The sequence below is a fragment of the Thermobia domestica genome, chromosome 8 (genome assembly GCF_964235325.1).
Source record: "Thermobia domestica chromosome 8, izTheDome1.hap1.1, whole genome shotgun sequence".
NCBI lineage: Eukaryota > Metazoa > Arthropoda > Insecta > Zygentoma > Lepismatidae > Thermobia > Thermobia domestica.
Window position 1 is genome coordinate 243169906 of NC_137461.1, and position 18074 is coordinate 243187979.

An 18074-nucleotide genomic window follows, 5' to 3' on the forward strand; every position below is an offset into this window, starting at 1 on the left:
GACATGCTTTCAGTATGTACAAGGGAGAGTTTTTTGTGGTCATTGAAAGCAGCCTATGAGTTGTTTTGGACCATTCGGAATGCTTATTTCAACCCATAAGATTTCGCAATCTCTACTGTGCAAGTCTTTACGTTCTTTACTTTTCAGTGTAGAGCTTACGCATATCATAACACCACCACCACGTGATCCCCTGTCCCGTCTGTATATAGTAAAGTTGTCGGAGAATGGCAGTTCACAATCAAGCACATCATCAGTCATCAAGTTTCAGGAAAAAAAACTAAACAGTCATATTCTAGAAGTTCAGGTAAATGTATTTCACAGTCACTTAGCTGGTTTTTAATGGAGCGAACGTTTTGATAATAGAATGAAAGGGCATGGCCCTCACTGGGTCCCGGATTGAGATGGACATCGCCACTGAGCAGAACAATCAGCAGTAGGTGGTGCCATCTATTGATAGATTTCTTACCTGAAATTGTCTGTACGGGAGAAGAAGGTTTCGTAATGGCAGTCCAAAGAGCCTTTGAATAGGATGATACAGGAAAAGGAAACATCCTTTCAGAGCAAAACAGCTAACAAACACTACACTGAGAGCCACACTGTTTTTCAATGTCACACCATCGTAGAAATACAGATAACAAAAACGCTCTAACACACAGATAAACCAGACAAAAACTTAAAAACATAATAGCACAACAAAACACCAACACACCACTAGACGCCATCTTGGAGTCCTTAAACATAACAGTGAAGTGTAGTGGTATAGTGTTGCACACTGTTAGAGCTACGTGTGCTGTAAATGTACTATGGAGAAGTCTTATAAGTGACAACAGATGGTAATAATGGAATATTTGGTCTCATACTATGAATTTAGTTCAAATGCATAACACCGATAGTATAACATAGCAAAATGTCAGCAGTGTCACAAAATATTGATGTATTTGAAAAGCGAAATTGAATGATGCCATTTATACGTCCTGTGTCAACTCCGAAGCTATATACAACGGGACCTATAGTGTACAGTGGGATCCAAACCACTATGAAAGAGAAAGATAACAATGAAATGTAAGATGAAAAGTACAACAAAAACATGTCCGAGGCGGGATTGGAACCCGCAATCCTTAATATGTCGGTTGTCTAGTCTTCTAGACCACACGGCTATCCGGGCCGACTAAAAGAGAAATGAAATGAAATTAAATCTTTGAGTTTTACGTCCCACGGTTATGCCGGTTAGGCTAAAGAAGACGGTGATGATGAGTAATGAATGAAATGGTGGAATGAAGAAAGTGGGAGGAAACGGAGTGGGTGGAACCAAGAGAAAACCCACGCACATGGTGTTTGTCCACCACAAAGTTCACTTGGCGGGGGCTGGATCGAACCCGAGACCCCAAGCACCAGAGATGAATGCTCTTCCACTGAGCCACCGTGGCCCCTAAAAGAGAAATGAGGTAGTAATAAAGTAGTTATATTTCCAATGTGAATAATGGTAATATTACAATGTAAAAACATATTCATATGGTATGTAGGGGAGGAAATAAAATCTGTATGTCACTTAATACGAAAGACATAAACCAAGAAAGTACTGTTCTAAATATTGATTAAATAATCTGGAGGACCAGTGTACAGAATTAGAAACGGTTGTATTAATTTGCGTGTATCATTCCCTCGTGTGTATCATTTTGTTTCCGCGAGTTGTCTGCTTATTCACCGGGGGCTACAGAAGTATAACGCAAAACCCTCACTTTTTTCTAATGCATTCCTTTCTTACTATCTGTCGCCACATACCAGACTTCTTCATTGAACATTTTCAGCACATGTAGCTCCAAAAATATGCAACACTATACCACTACACTTCACTCTTATGTTTGGTGATTATAAAATCTGTGCACACTTCTATATGGTGCTATTTCAAACAAAATATTTAAGCTGAGTTGGCAATACTGCTTCACATATGGTAACACTATTTGTGGCTTTCGATAGGACATTTTGTTCTCATTATATTATGTAACTATTCTTTTGATTGCTTTAACAGTTTTCAAGATATTTACTTTGGATACATATCTCCATGATATAATTTTCTGGATATTCAAATTTTAAAGACCCGTAGCTTCTATCCTTCTGGTCCATTGCACCTTAAATTTTGCTGATTTTCATTTCTTATGATGCTCTATCACATGTGTTACGTGGCAATCAGATTTGAGCAACAACTTGTGGGACCTTCCCGTGTTATAGTGTTGCCAAAATGCCTTGAGCCGTGGCAAAAATGCGAACTAAAACTCACACCCTCACACGCCCAAGCGTTTAGCCAATGAGGGTTCAGCTGTTGCTAAGCGAGAGATCGGATGACGAAAGGGAGTGGAATTCCTTCAGCCGATAGCAGCGCTTAGAACGGAAGACTAGGTGTCAAGTCAATATGGTATGTCTTTAGTAGGCCTACTCCATTAGGAAGACATGATGAATTCAACTGCTGCTTGAAGGCAATATGCGAAGTGATTATGTGTAACCATGATAATGTGCGAATGCGGTCTCACGTAAAGTATGTGTTTTTCCACTATTGTCGTTTAACCACATACTCACCATCGCTGATGTGCTTGCACTCTAAGGACGCACCCTCTGCTGCGCTCTTGCACTGACTCGAGTTTTGGTGACTCATACAGGGCCAGCTCGTCCATATAGACAACCTAGGCGGCTGCTTGGGGCGGAAATATTTAGGAGCGGAATGGTAGACATTTTTTACGTGCGGTTTATCAACATTAATCGAAACGTGTGTGCGCCAGCGCCTTCACATTTAGAAGAGGAAGCTAATGAAAAGTGGGATCACCCAAAATCGATTACTGCTCACCTATATGGAATGGAGGAACATCTATGTGGCCATATACGTTTCCGTGTTCCCACTGTTCATTCTATGACTAAAGGAGATCTCCTGCATTATCTGAATATCCAGACTCCAGATGCTCGCAGAAATGTCACTGACCTAAATTTTCTACATAAGGTAGTCAATGGAAATTTAAGGTCTGAGGCCCTGCTTCAGGAATTATCTCTTATCTTTGGAGTGTTTGGATTCCGACTGCTCTCCAGACGTTAATCACAAAGAATAAATAACTATGATCATTAGATTCCTGCAAATAATTTCTTCTTCTGAGGTAACGTCAAAAAATCGAATTTGAATTTAATCAAGTTCTGGTGAAAAAGCACTTTTCGGGATTTATGCAATTGCAAGAAAGTACTGGAGCATCTATGACTGAGGGAATTCTTGAAAAGTTAAAATGTATGTCATTACTTGTTGAGAATATTCGATGACAAAGTTACGGCAATGGTAGTACTATGAAAGGAAAGGAAAGTGTTACTCAGAAAAGGATTTTGGATATTAAACCACGTGCATTCTAATGTTTCCATGTTGCTCGCATATTCGAAACCTCGTGGTTAATTACGCAGTTTCATGCTGTATGGTAGTAACCATCTTTTATGATGTGGCCCAACAAATTTAAGTGTTCTTTTCAGTATCGACACGTCGGTGGGAGATTTTACGCCGTCACGTGTCATCTTTGATTGTAAAACATCTGAGTCATACACGATGGTCCAGTCGAACTGATGCACTTACTCCTCTGCGTTATCAGTTGTCAAGTATATGTGATACATTGGATGAAATATCTGAAGATACCTCTCTTACAGTCTCCAGTGGCATTAGAACAAAGACAGAAGCACGTGGGTTACTTAAAAATCTACCAGACTTCAAGTTTGTAGTTGCTCTTAGCACATGACACAACATTTTGTTTCAAGTCAATTTAGCAAGTAACATACTACAAGAAAGGATTTGTCTCTCCAAAGAGCAGTTAGTCACCTGAAAAAGAACAGAACAGTATTTAATCAGTGCTATGGAATTCGAGAGAACTCTGGTTGACGCTTGTGAAGTAGCGGAAGAAGTTGGAATAGAACCATTTGTTTGAGAAAGAGAAGGTCCGCATTCCAAATAAGAAGACAATGTTTGACTTTGACCCTGCGAAAAATTTCAAGATCCGTTTATATTTTGCTGTTTTAGACAAGGCTATGAATGCAGTCAAAGAAAGATCAGTTAAATGATGTATGTGTTATCTTCGGATTTTTGTAAAACATTCATTTCAAAAACAAGAACGCAGCAGAGATCAAACTGCTGTCTGGCAACTTGGGAAAGGGTTTAGCAGTTGAAAATAAAGAATATGTGAAGAAATTAGATATTGGCGCTTTAGGAATGTGCTCTGAGCTCAGAGGAATTTGTCATCATCTTAAGGACTCGATATCAACCCCCTGAAGAATACCTACGCTACATTTACCACCATGGTCTTGAAAATGGATTTCCTAACATATATGTAGCTCTTCGTATTTTGCTCATATTGTCAGTGTCCGTGGCTAGTGCAGAACGATTTTTTTCTCAACTTAAAACTTATTAAAACATATCTTCGTTCTACAATGCTAGCCAATGTTACCAGTTAGCCAAAAATTAAATTTTTGGACACATTGCAATCACTAATCAGTTTTCTATGGAATCTTTTTAGAAAAAAATACAACCATATTTTGTTTTATATTTACAATGAACATCGACATAGTTTACATTAAACAATAAACTTATTTCCTGTTGCCCTTTGGTTATATTAGTAAAATTTCATTCCAAATATTACAGCAATAAAAATGTTTTTTTAAAAATAATTGGCTTATAAATTACTTACAATGGTCTACAGTGGATTTTTTTTACAGAAACGAAAGTAGCCAACCTTTATAGATTTCGAGGCGCTGAACACGAATATCACACTTAAAATTAGCTGGTAGCTCAGGGTTGCCAGTAAATGTGGAATTTACCTTAAAAATCATGTTTTTCACATTTATTTTGTTTGGTTTTACTCAGGAACGTATAATTACGTCCCTATTTATCGTTGCGGAATGTGTTATACCTCTTTCTATTCGTCGATGACCGTACTTTCCGAAAATTTGACAACAATTCCGGTAACCCGTACCGTTGGGAAATTATATACCCATATATTCGAAAATGTCCCTTTTTTTAGAGGAAAATCCGACTTTTTATTTTTTACTGGCAACCCTGCAATAGTAAAATTATAATTTATATTTAAAAAGTAACCTGTCAATATTGGGAATGTTTTCTGCAAATGTCGTCATGATCGAAGCGAGCCGAACTGTGGAAAAAAATATTATCCCTTCTACCGAAATGCCGAAATTTTCCCTACCTTTACATGTACATTAAAAATGTAATATTGACTTCCGTATGCCGAACAGAACTATAGGACAATACATTCAGACAACGTAACTATCATTTCGGTAGTCTGTACTGGGGTGGGGGATTTTATGTACTGAAATATTGCACGACAAATTTCCTTTCTGCAAAATTCCGACTTTTTCTACCTACAGCTGGCAATCCTGCAATAAATAACTGGAAAGAATGCTGGAAAAGTTATTCTAAGACTGGTAACATTATGTGCCATCAAGAAGACCGAACTGAGAATAAATATTATTCTTTGAATTGAAATACCGCAAATTTCCCCTGTCTACTACATTTTTGGCCAAAAAAATAAATTGGTCCTCGGACCTTCGTTATTGCTGCACAAAAGTAAATTGTACACAAATTTAATGCCTAGGATAAACGAATGCGCTCAAATTCAATGAATGCGCCGTCTCCTTGCCTTCCTCTTGTAGGTTGTGTCTGGAGCATCCCTCTGTAGCGTCCAGCAGAAGTCAGCCAACATTGCAGCTGTCCACCGACCCGTGTATTGATGTTCCATGAGAGAAATATCCCTGTAAAATCTCTCGCCGTGTTCATCACTGAAAGCACCACAGTTCTCTGGGAAGACATCGAGGTGTGAGTGAAGAAAGTGAGTTTGCAGTGTCATGTTGCAGCCAATGTTTTGATAAACATGAATTAATTAATCCACAAGGTCCCTGTAATTGTCGGCTCTCTTGTTTCCCAAGAACAATGTGGTCAAATTACGGAAATAACGCCATGCATGCAGCTGGCCTCAAAGTCAGGGTCATTTAGGAGCTGGCGTATCTGTGGACCAATGAATATTCCTTGTTTGATCTTCTCTGTACTTAATCGTGGAAACTTCATGCACAAATATCCGAATGCTGCTTTATTCGTGTACACTGCCTTTACAAATGCTGTCATAAGTCCCAACTTAATATGCAGTGGTGGGAGAACAATTTTCTGAGGGTTCACTAGAGGTTCATTGACAATATTTTTTGAGCCAGGAATCAGAGCTGTTCTTAAAGGCCACTCCTTTTGTGTATAGTGTTTATCTCTTGCGCGACTGTCCCACTCACATATATAACAACAATACTTAGTATACCCTCCTTGCAAACCCGACAAAGTCGAAATTACTTTGAAATCTCCACATACTAGCCATTCATGCTGATTGTATCTAATGACACGTAGAACAGATTTCAATGTAGTGTACGTTTCTTTCGCTAAAGTACCATATGCGACAGGGATGGACGGTCTTTCGTTATTATTATATAACAGTACACCCTTCAGGCTTGTTTTGGAACCATCTATGAATAGGCTCCACTCGTCCGGTTTGTATGAAATATGTAGGTCATGAAACAAACCTTCAACATCACTGCAGAATGTAATGTCACATTCAGTACTGAAATATTTGGTCTAGGAATTAATTTGTGCGGTTGGTACGCACACATTGAAGCTGTAGTACAAACACAAAATACACAAATACCTTAAGAAAAATATTGTCCATCGCTAGCCACCACTTTCGCCCATCTGTCAGGCAATGTACGGATTCCGTGGCGAAAGAAGTCCTCATCCTTGGAAGCGATCCAGTCAGAGACCCATGTTTCGATATCTTCTGAAGAAGTAAACCGCTGTCCAATCAAATCGTTGTTCATGCAATCGAACAAGTAGTAGTCCGAAGGAGCAACGTCTGGTGAATACGGCGGGTGGGGTAAAACTTCCCATCCGACATTTTCTAAATAGGTTTTGACCGGTTTTGCGACATGTGGGCGAGCGTTATCATGTTGAACAATAAGTTTATCATGTCTGTTCTCCCATTCTGGTCGTGTTCTGGCCAGAGCTTGCTTCAAACGCATTAATTGTCGTCGATAACGTTCTCCATTCATAGTTTCACCCGGTTGCAGCAGCTCATAGTACACCACACCTTTCATATCCCACCATATGCACAGCATAACCTTTGCACAGTGAATATCTCGTTTTGGTTGTGATGGACCTGGTTCACCTGGTTTCACCCAGGCCTTTTTTCGTTTAGGGTTCTCGTAATGGATCCACTTCTCATCACCCGTAATAATTCAATGCAGAAACCCCTTTCTGCTCTGTCGTTGAAGCAGCAATTCGCAAATGGTTTTTCGTCTTTCAACGTCTCTGTCTTTCAATTCATGTGGAACCCAATGTGACATCTTTTGAATCATTCCCATGGCTTTCAAGCGTTTGGAGACTGTTGTTTGATCAACGCCTAATGCTGCTGCAAGTTGTTCCTGCGTTTGACACGAATCCTGCTCGAGCAATGCTATCAATTCTTCGTCTTGAAATTTTTTTGGCTGTCCAGCTCGCTCTTGGTCTGCCAAGCCGAAATCACCACTTCTAAACCGTGCAAACCACTTCTGACACGTTCGCTCAGCTAGAGCATGGTCACCATACACTTCCACCAAAATACGATGACTTTCAGTCGCACTTTTCTGCATGTTAAAGTAATGCAGCAGGACACCCCGCAAAAACACTTTATCAGGCACAAATTGCGCCATGTTCACTTAACTAGAAACTGGTGTTGTTGACGCTTTAATCCACTGCCCTATACTACGAACGATACGCGATGACAGGGGTTTGCAACACATGTGTGGATACACGGAACTGTGGGACGCTCCGTTCGTTGCGCCATTTCTTGTCCACCCGCACGAATTAATTCCTAGACCAAATAGTTCTCAAGTTCTTTCTGACGATCCCAAAAAACTGACACTCGCACTGTTTCAGCTAGAAGGTTCCACTGCTGCAGTTGTGAGGCTAACACTTCAGCCTTACACTTCGGGAGGTCGAAATCCCTAATCAGATCACTGAGTCCACGTTGTGTGATTTTGTGTGTCTCGCTGGATCAAGATGGTGTGAATGAAGGATCAACAACACTGATGGATGGATGCACTTCTTCGGCTGGATGTGTAGGATCAGCATTCTCGCTATCACTGTTTGATGTTGTTGCGTTTGGGGGAACAGGAACTGGTAGTCCTTGTCCATGAGGCACAGGGCGAATTACAGATGGGATGTCAGGGTATTCGATATTTCTCTTCCTTTTGGTATTGATTCCTTTCTTCAAGGGCGGTGTCATACAAAAATAACAATCAGACACATGATTTGTGGTTTCACGACAAATAGCAGGCACGCCAAACTTCATGGAGATGTTTTTCCCATGCATCCAAACATTTAGTACGGAAGAACACGACGTACAACACACGTGTGGAGCCCGAGATTTGTCTTGGTCTCCCACTCGACAACCGAAATACAATGAATAGGCTTTCCTTACTGCATCAGTAAGCGGTCGCCTTCTATTACCACAAATAGCGTCTGCACAAATGTAACAAAAGTTATCAGGATTGTTCTTCCAGGTGCGGGGCATTTTCATGAAAACCGACACTCGTTCAAATAACACAAACACTCACAGTTTAATTCAAATACTTTACTGTATATACATTCACCATCAACCCCTCTCAACCAAGATACATTACAGTACAGTAAAAGAGAGCGCGGACAATACACGCACACCGCCAACAAGTTTCAGCCTGTCGAATGATCACACGAGTGAGCTTTACGCATTGTTGCCAGATCCAACAAGTACAACTTGCTTAACGAATGCAGCAAAACCGTTGTTACACTTCTTTGTATATTGCTATTATAACAACGCAATTCATTTGTTACCTAAGTACGTGTGACATTTACCCCTTCGACATTTCTTGAGAATACGGTCATCCCATGGGAAAAACATTCTTTTGTGTGGATGTGAATAGAATATAAATTGTTGGTGTCAACGTATATTTTATGATCATATTTATCCGAGGATTGCCAGTGCAGTTATTTATTGCATGATTGCCAGCTGTAGGCAGAAAAAAGTCGGAATTTTGCAGAAAGGGAATTTGTCGGACAAAATTTCAGTACATAAAATCCCCCACCCCAGTACAGACTACCCAAACGATAGTCACATTGTCTGGATGTATTGTCCTATAGTTCTGTTCGGCATACGGAAGTCAATATTACATTTTTAATGTACATGTTGTAAAAGTAGGGAAAATTTCGGCATTTCGGTAGAAGGGATAATATTTTTTTTCCCCACAGTTCGGCTCGCTTCGATCATGACGACATTTGCAGAAAACATTCCCAATATTGACAGGTTACTTTTCAAATATAAATTATAATTTTACTATTGCAGGGTTGCCAGTAGAAAAAATAAAAATTCGGATTTTCCTCTAGAAAAAAGGGATATTTTTGAATATATGGGTATATAATTTCCCAACGGTACCGGTTACCGGAACGATTGTTAAAGTTTCAGAAAGTGCGGTCATCAACAAATAGAAAGAGGTATAACACATTCCGCAACGATAAATAGGGACGTAATTATACGTTCCTGAGTAAAACCTAGCAAAATAAATGTGAAAAACATGATTTTTTAAAGGTAAATTCCACATTTACTGGCAACCCTGAGATACCAGCTAATTTTAAGTGTGATATTCGTGTTCAGCGCCTCAAAATTTATAAAGATTGGCTACTTTCGTTTCTGTAAAAAATAAAAAGTGAAAATTTGTTGACCAGTGTTATTAATACCATAGACAGAGTCATTTGGTGTGTTTTATTTTACTTAATGCTTAAATAAATGATAACAATGTGATGATGTCGTGAATATGTCAGGGGTGACAAGCAAGCCTGTATCCAGGGGGGCTAGAATGCCCCCCCCAAATTTTGACTGGCCCTCCTAAAATTTTCACGGTAGGCTTGCAAAGGAAGTATAATATGGTTGGGTCGCCCCCCTAACTTCAACCGAGCCCCCCTACATTTTTGGGTTGGCTACCGGCCTGGTGACAAGACCACTTTCGTTTCGGTTTGAGAGAGAAGGAGATTATCGGGGCGCAGACATGTTTGCGGCTAGAATATAAAATATCCTAGAGCCGCCCTTGGATTCATAGCATCAGTAATACCAAATTCATATAAAGACAGAATGCATGCAAGTTTGCAGAACTGCGTTGATGGTGAAGACAATTAAGGAAATGCTTTCATAATTATCCTTTGCCTATTTCGGCATAGCAACTTGTTCATGTATTTGTGATGTCTGAAAAGTAATTTCTTAACTACGTAGCATCTAATTAATTAAAACTAGTACTTCTTCATGCTCATTTGACAATTTCCTCTATGGTAATGACATTTCTTGGCGTTAAGTTGGAGAAGCACAGCGAGCGACAACTGTTATCCTGTCTTTGAACTATTAAGAATTAGTGTAAGACATATTTGAGGCATCTTTCATCTATAATCATAAACAATAATATATAAAATATATTTTCCCTAGACGTTTATATAACCCGTAGCTCCTAAAGTTAGCGTAGTCATTTCTTTTTTTCGTTATAAACAGGTTATAATGCATGCATGAATTTTTCTTCAGATCAGTAGGGTTCTGTAGATATTTATAAACAGAGATGATTTTTAGAAACTCCCTCTCCCGGAGGAGGAAGTTCAATATACCGAGACCTAAAAGCAATCCTCTCAAATACGGATAAAAATATTGAGCACGACTGGGGATATGGTCCCGAAGGGGGGGAGGGGGAGTTGGTTCTGCGCTATCCAGTGAATTCACAAATCACTATCTTTTGTGGTGGAATTAATTCTGGATAGAGATTTCGTTCAGAAATCTAGTGAAATCTTGAATAATTTCGTTGGCAGCACTAAAATATTTCTATATTACATGTAAGACAACGTTAATAAGGGGGAAGGGATCGGTTATTATTATTTGTTCTGTGGTTTATGATTACTTTTTTATCTTATGTTTTCACATTTTGCCAGTTGAGCAACGCAATTCGTGTACTAAGCTCTTATAATAGCTGTTGTGTGAAATTTTCACATGTATTAACCTTGGACAAAGAAAGAAAGAAAGAAAGAAAGAAATCGGCAAGAATCTTTCCTTGATAAGTTCAAGGTGGTACGGCGGTCCGAGTATTTCTCGTCTTACCATCAGAGGAACCTTAGCTGCAGCGCGCTCAACCCATTAGCAGCAGAAGTAGGTACTGATTACCTCTCAGAGTAAAAAAGAAGACTTTTATTGACGTTCGTACAATGACACAGAGTGTCTTCGCTATTGTCTTTTTCGCTCTTGCATCATATGAACAATCTCTGGGCAAGCCACTTCGTAAGTATTTTTATATACAGTATATTACCACAGTTTACAATTATATTATTAATTTCGAATGCGTATAATGTTTATATTTTATACTTGTTTATTGTGACCCCCCCCCTTGCAAAGTCTTCATCTGGCTATACATTAGAGGCTAAAATTTTTAATTTATATATCTAACTTTTTTTTCTTTTTCAATTTACTCCTCAACTGATTTGCGACTGAGTAAATATTAATGCTCAAATCTAAATATTACTTCGGCTTTCGTCCTAATAATAAAATGCAAAGGATCTTCATGTTAAGTAAGGGTTACCATTTGTCCCGGAAAATCCGGGACCGTCACGGAATCGAGATCTGTGTCCCGGCGTCTCGAAAATATTTCTTGGCACTCTTAAATGTCCCAGGTCTCAGCGAAGAAGAAAGGAAAGAAATATTATAGTTTGCTTTTTTTTCCCACAGGATTAGGTATATAATTATTCTCGTAACAGAAATAAACTAAAAATTCAACGAAAGAAGTTCTTTGAAGATAACAAACGCCACCAGAACAAATTGTCAATGAATCAGCCCTTCAATTCAAAACCTTTCTTTTTGTTTGAAAAATATGTCAGAAACAGGCAAAGAAGTCAATTTCATGAATGTGGAGAACATGAATATTACTTTTATATAAATACTCTTCTTTTTTTTCGGTTACGAACAATAGGTCAGTAGAACTTATTGAAAGAAATATCAAGAAATCGTAACAACTAATTTTTGCTTCTATTGTAAAATAAGAGAAAGTACAGATCTTCGTTGCTTGTTGTCATTTTCTTAAATTGTACTACCTGCACACAGTGACACAACACATACTCGTGAGAGCTCCTTCATGGCTAAGCGTTTAGCGTACACGCCTTCGGCGTGGGAGACCCAGTTTCAATTCCCGGCGGGAGCTCATGTGGTTCGGATTCCACGTTAATCAGTAAATCCACGTCTCATATAGCCTCGCTGCTGAACGGGACGTTAAGGGGGCAGACTACTAAATATTTTTGAAAAACTAATAATTTTCTTTTGCCCGTTTTTCGTAAGTGGATAGAGGTAATAAAATGTAACTTACCACAATAATAGACAATGTTATTCTACATCCGAAAATATGAATCGAAAGAATTTTCAGTGTTGCCATCCATAGAAATTACAGTGTGACCAGAATTTGAATTACTCAAAAATTTAGGTAAAGGCAGCAACTAGAAAAATAAACTCAACGGTAATTGATGGCTTACCATTCTGTCTATGTTTCTTGTTTACTATTTTTTAAATAATGCTTCTATTTATTTTGCAATAACTTATTTATTTTGTAATAATTTATGTAAGGTTTATAAAGTAAATAGAAATATTATTTAAAAAGTAGTAAACAAGGAACGTAGACAGCATGATGAGTCATCAATTACCGTTGAGTTCATTTTTCCAGTCGCTGCCTTTACCTAGATTTTTGAGTAATTCAAATTCTGGTCACACTATAATTTCTATGGATGGCAACACTGAAAATTCTTCCGATTCATATTTTCGGATGTAGAATAACATTGTCTATTATTGTGGTAAGTTACATTTTATTACCTCTTTCCACTTACGAAAAAGGGGCAAAAGAAAAAAATATTAGTTTTTCAAAAATATTTAGTAGTCTGCAGCCTTAAACTCAAAATGAACTCAATATATAGTCATATGATCCGATCAAGACCTAATTCGTCGATTGCCTGTCTTGGCACAGGCACGTAGCCAGGATTTCGTTAAGGGGAGTCCCGGGTCCGTGATACGAAATAGTGTGGTCATCACACCTGGGATTCGATCATTCGAAACTAATTTACTGGCAACATATATTGGTTCGTTTAGCCAGGATTTCGTAAACGGGCGGGTGGGGTGTGACATGAAATACTGTGGTTATTACACCAGGAGCTCGATCAATCTAAACTATTTTACTGACAACATATATTGGTTTGTTAGGACAACAAAATGAAAATATATTAGTAAGTATTTTAAAAACGAACTATGAAGAAATCTCGAGTAAAAGAATATAAAAAAGTATTGAAAAAGATTCTACAGTATCTATGTGTCTTCCTCTGTTGATTCAAACATAACAATTTTCCTTTCATTATGACTTCGACTATTATAAAAAGTAAATATTCAATATTATAAAAAAGTATATATCCAATATTTCTTGCAAAAAATAAAATTTACAATATCTGCATTCCTTTCTCTGTTGAATCAAATGATAAAATAATTCCTTTCCACATAACGTTTTCGTTTTCATTATTCCGTCAACTACTGTCTGTTACAAATTGACTGGTTAAAGGAGCAGTAGAAAACTGTTTTTGAAGTAACATGTTTGATACTGCAGAGAAGCAATGATGAACAATTGTGATAAAAAGAAAATGCCCACACTTTACAGAACGGTACTATGCTTTTGAAATTTCCTGACTAATAACAGAAATTCTGAAACCTTTTGTAGAAATTTCAAAATTTCCTGACCTCTCCAGGATATCCCATTCATTCGCCACCATGTATTGCAAGTAATTGAAATCTCCTCAGGGGCGGATCCAGAATGAACTTCTGGGGAGGGGTTGTAATACTGCTATTTAGAGCTACTTTTAAGAGCTACAAACTCTGGGATGGGTTTTATTTCTATGTAGAATATAAAAGTTTCCTCTTCTGGCGATTGCCCCCTCTGGTTCCCCCCTGAATCTCCTATAAGAAAGAGTAACCAAAAGCTTGCTGTAGCTTTTTATTTTAAACACTGATTCTTCTTTCTCTCGTTTCTTTTTGTTTCATACTTCCTTAATTTTTTCATTTCTGCTTTCGAATGGGGGGGGGGGGTCGGACCCCCTGGACCCTCCTTGGCTACGTGCGTGGTTGGCAAGTTGATTTACAATTTTTCCTGTTCCTGCAGATGTTTCCAATTTAACTCTCTGCCGATGGATATTATTGCTAAGTAGAACCTCAATACATTGTGAACCTCGAGTATTGTTTTACACATTGCATAACCAGTGCCGGATTTAGGTTTGTTGGGGCCCTAAGCTATTGTAAGGGGACCTTTATACATCAAGCTTTCTTTTTCAGCGACAAAATATCGCCGTTTTCTAGATTTGAATATATGCTATATGCTAATTTATGAATTTAATGGATATCTAAAAAGAAACAAAGGTCCATTACAAGCAGGGCTAGGAAACAGGAGCTCCATTATAAGGGAAACGGGATAACAGGGGTCTCATTACATGTGGAGCTGAGAAATAGTCCTATTACTTTCTTCATAAAAGCCTAGTACATAACAATACAAAACACTCATGTTGTATTTCCTTGTCATTTTATTTGCTTTTTCTTGTTATATGGAAAATACATTACAGTCAGTTTTTTCTATAAATTTTGGGGCCTCCAAGCGAGTGGGGCCCTAAGCTATAACTTGCTTAACTTATAGGTAAATCCAGCACTGTGCATAACACAAAAACTGAAACTGAGACTGAAACTGTATCTAATGTTTCAAAAAATTTCCAATTTACTATGAACTTCAAAAAAGTATATAGGTATTGTGCTGCCAACATGTCTTGAGCCGTGGCAAAAATGCGAACTAAAGCTCACACCCTCACACACCCACGCGTTGAGCCAATAAGGGTTCAGCTGTTGCTAAGCGAGAGAAAGTGATTGGAATTCCTTCAGCCGATAGCAGCGCTTGCAACGAAAGATTAGGGATCAAGTCAATGTGGTATATCTTTAGTAGATCTAGCCTCAATTATTTTTGTCAATGAAAGAACTGGGGAGGGCTAGGTCTCCAGTGCCGAACTAGATCCGCCGCTGTAATTCACTTGAAACATATGTTTAAAAAAAATTGCCATTAAATCGTCACATTATTTTTAAATATACAAATTCCCTGCACACTAGCGACACCTGTTGGTGTCAAGCAGTTGTGGAGCGATGAGTGTTAACTATCTATTAGAAATTAGCGTTACCCAGTTTCAGATATCCTCCTCTTATAATAGGGATTAATTGATACAGTACTATGAGAAACGAAAAGACTCATTGCTATGTAAAGAAAACTAAACAGTTGAACTCTCTTGTGGCTATATGGTTAAGCACGTATTACTCGCCTGATTTTTCTCTGCATGTGGCGAAGTTGGGAACTAACTTCCTTGTTTACAAGTGGTAGGAGCAACATGGCAGGGTCGCCAGAGTTACTAGTTTCTTCAGATTTCATTTATGCTCAGGTTTTCGAGAAAATCAAAAGGATATGAACAGAAATATCTTCATTCAGTATCGCTTAACACTGTGTTGATGGTGTCGGCAGGAGAATAAAATAGGGAAATTATATGCATGGTATAGTCTATGAGGGAACCGGAGGTATTTGGCGGCGGAAGATCTAGCTGAGGCACAAGGTCTGTTATTTTGTAGGAAGATGTCCTGGCAACCCTGTAAAGAAATACAGAAAACCATTATTGCCTTTCCTCTCACCACTTCCTTCGCCCAGTGCCAAAGCATAAACACAAAGTAGTAAACAGAGCCGTAGCTAAGCGGGGGCCAGCGGGGCGCCCGCCCCGGGCGCTGATAGCAAGGGGGCGTCGAACAAGCAAGGAGAAAGAAAAAGTGGTGTTGGACATGAATAAAAGATTAGTCGCCCCCAGAAAGTATTGGGGCCCTATTAGATAAATATTGCTATCGGTTATCAATGAAATAGGTAGATTTCTTAAAAATGTTCTTGCTCGCTTCGCTCGCAATCCAAGAGTTTAAATAAGTCACAACAAGTTTTTACTTATTACTTAAAGAGTTATTATAGATGATTTCTTAATGATATGTGGTATACAAGGTGCCGAGTAATGACTTATAGTGTACGCAGGAGTATTTTCAAAATCAGAAACGAACAAAGTCGTGCTCGGCGTTTTGACAGTGATGAGTTTGTTCAGTTCAAAACGTTTTTTCTACCCATTCGGATTAATCACGACGCACAGTGGAGCCAAAGCACTGAATTCTTGGCAAAAATAAGAATTAGCAATATGAAGCAGAAAATTGAAAGAAAACCAATTAGTTCGGTGTGTGCAGTGGCTACAATAACATTATTTCGACATTATTTCATCAAAAACATTTTGATGAATGAGTTTTACATCATAAAAGGAAATATTCCTTGTATTCGCGCCTAAATTATATAACAGATATATGATTGGCATAAACAAACGCGTGGGCAATATGCTTTGATTTATCAATTTACGATTGGCTTACATTCTTACGCATTAAAGGAAAAAGCTTACTTATTTATTTTACAACTGAAGAGTAATAAAATTGAAGAAAAGTTCTTGCTCCTCAAAATTATTTCAAAGTTATGGAGGATTCGTTATGACAATGAAGATGCAAGGACGCTTTAATATAAAAATTATCTCATCCCAAGTTCTCGATATGAATATATTATCAGATATATTTTAAACATATTATGATTTACAAGCATCAGTAACCTGTTCAGGTTGTTTTATATATTGAATCGTCCATTACGTGAGCTCATTTCAGGGCTTGATTGGAACACTCTCAGCTGGAGTGAGCGGAGTTCATTACAGTTGATTCCAATGTCACTCCTGTGCACGGATCACAAAAAACACAATACTGAATTGATCAATACCATTTTAATATGATTCTACCTTATGGTCCATAGATTGTTTAGCAAACACTGGCGTTTTAAAATGTCGCTAACATTAATCAAATATGTTTGACTAGAGTTTGGCTCTGTTGGTGAATGCCAGAGAAGTATGGCTAGATGTCGGAAACAAGATGGGTCCTGGGGGCGAAGCACCCAACGAGGCCTGGGGGCAAAATTCTCAGAATCGACTTATATTCAACTTTGTCACTGCGTGCATGGGGATCACACGTCTAATAACCTAACACTTTTTCTCACATTCATCCCAGCTCAATTCAAAAGCAGCATTGCATCCAGAATGCCGTTTTCCTCAAACATTTTCATGCTCTATATTTCCCAAAAGTGCAAATATGTGCAGGTTTTCTCTTTGCATACAGCAAGAACAATGTTTCCCCTACGTCATATTAAAAATCACAGACATATTATGCCATATTTTCTACTAAAATGCCATTATATCGTTTGACCATAGTTTATATGCTTTCAGTACCACAGCATTTTCCAAATATGATATGAAGTAGGGGATTATCATTGGGATATGATAATGATATTAGCATCATTTCAATATGATTATTGACTACACATTACATCAACATTCTAAATATACAAAACGATACATAAATGTCGGTCGTGTCACCATATTTACCAGCCACTGAATATCTACACGCAATGTAGGAATAGTCGCATTCAAAGTCAATTTCCTATCTTCTGTCATTAAGCAGCGCCACTCCGGCTTCAGCGGATAACCAAATTTACACGTCCCATGAGTTCATTGTAAATTGCTATCACTTCTTTTCTTGCACACTATCTTATGTGTACACTATTAAGGTTTCATTATAACAAATTATATCTAGTCAATCTTTTACTTCATTTTTCGAGTTTTTGTTAAGAATTGCCTGGTTTGGCCCCAGTGTCCGACGGTGAGAATGAAGGTATGAAAGTGAGAAGAGTGAAGAGACACATTCAAGCTGCTGTTTGCGCGGGAATATTGAAAATAAAGGTAAACGAGGGGAACAAGAACATTTTCGAACTTCAAGCAGTTGTAGAATAGGGATTTAAGGGATCAGAACTTAGCC

General features: G+C 38.3%; 1 protein-coding gene across 2 annotated transcripts in view; it reads left to right on the plus strand.

The window, feature by feature from the left end:
* LOC145693514 (protein takeout-like) overlaps positions 1-18074 on the plus strand; it is a 95550-nt gene that overhangs the window by 20908 nt on the left and 56568 nt on the right. Inside the window, exon 1 of one of the 2 annotated variants that reach the window (XM_081769582.1) lies at positions 11214-11381. The exons of the other annotated variant lie outside the window; for it this stretch is intronic. Coding sequence (XP_081625708.1) covers positions 11309-11381 — 73 coding nt within the window. The 5' untranslated portion in view covers positions 11214-11308. Of the gene's footprint in view, positions 1-11213; positions 11382-18074 lie in introns of those variants that run through there. 2 annotated transcript variants of the gene reach the window in all.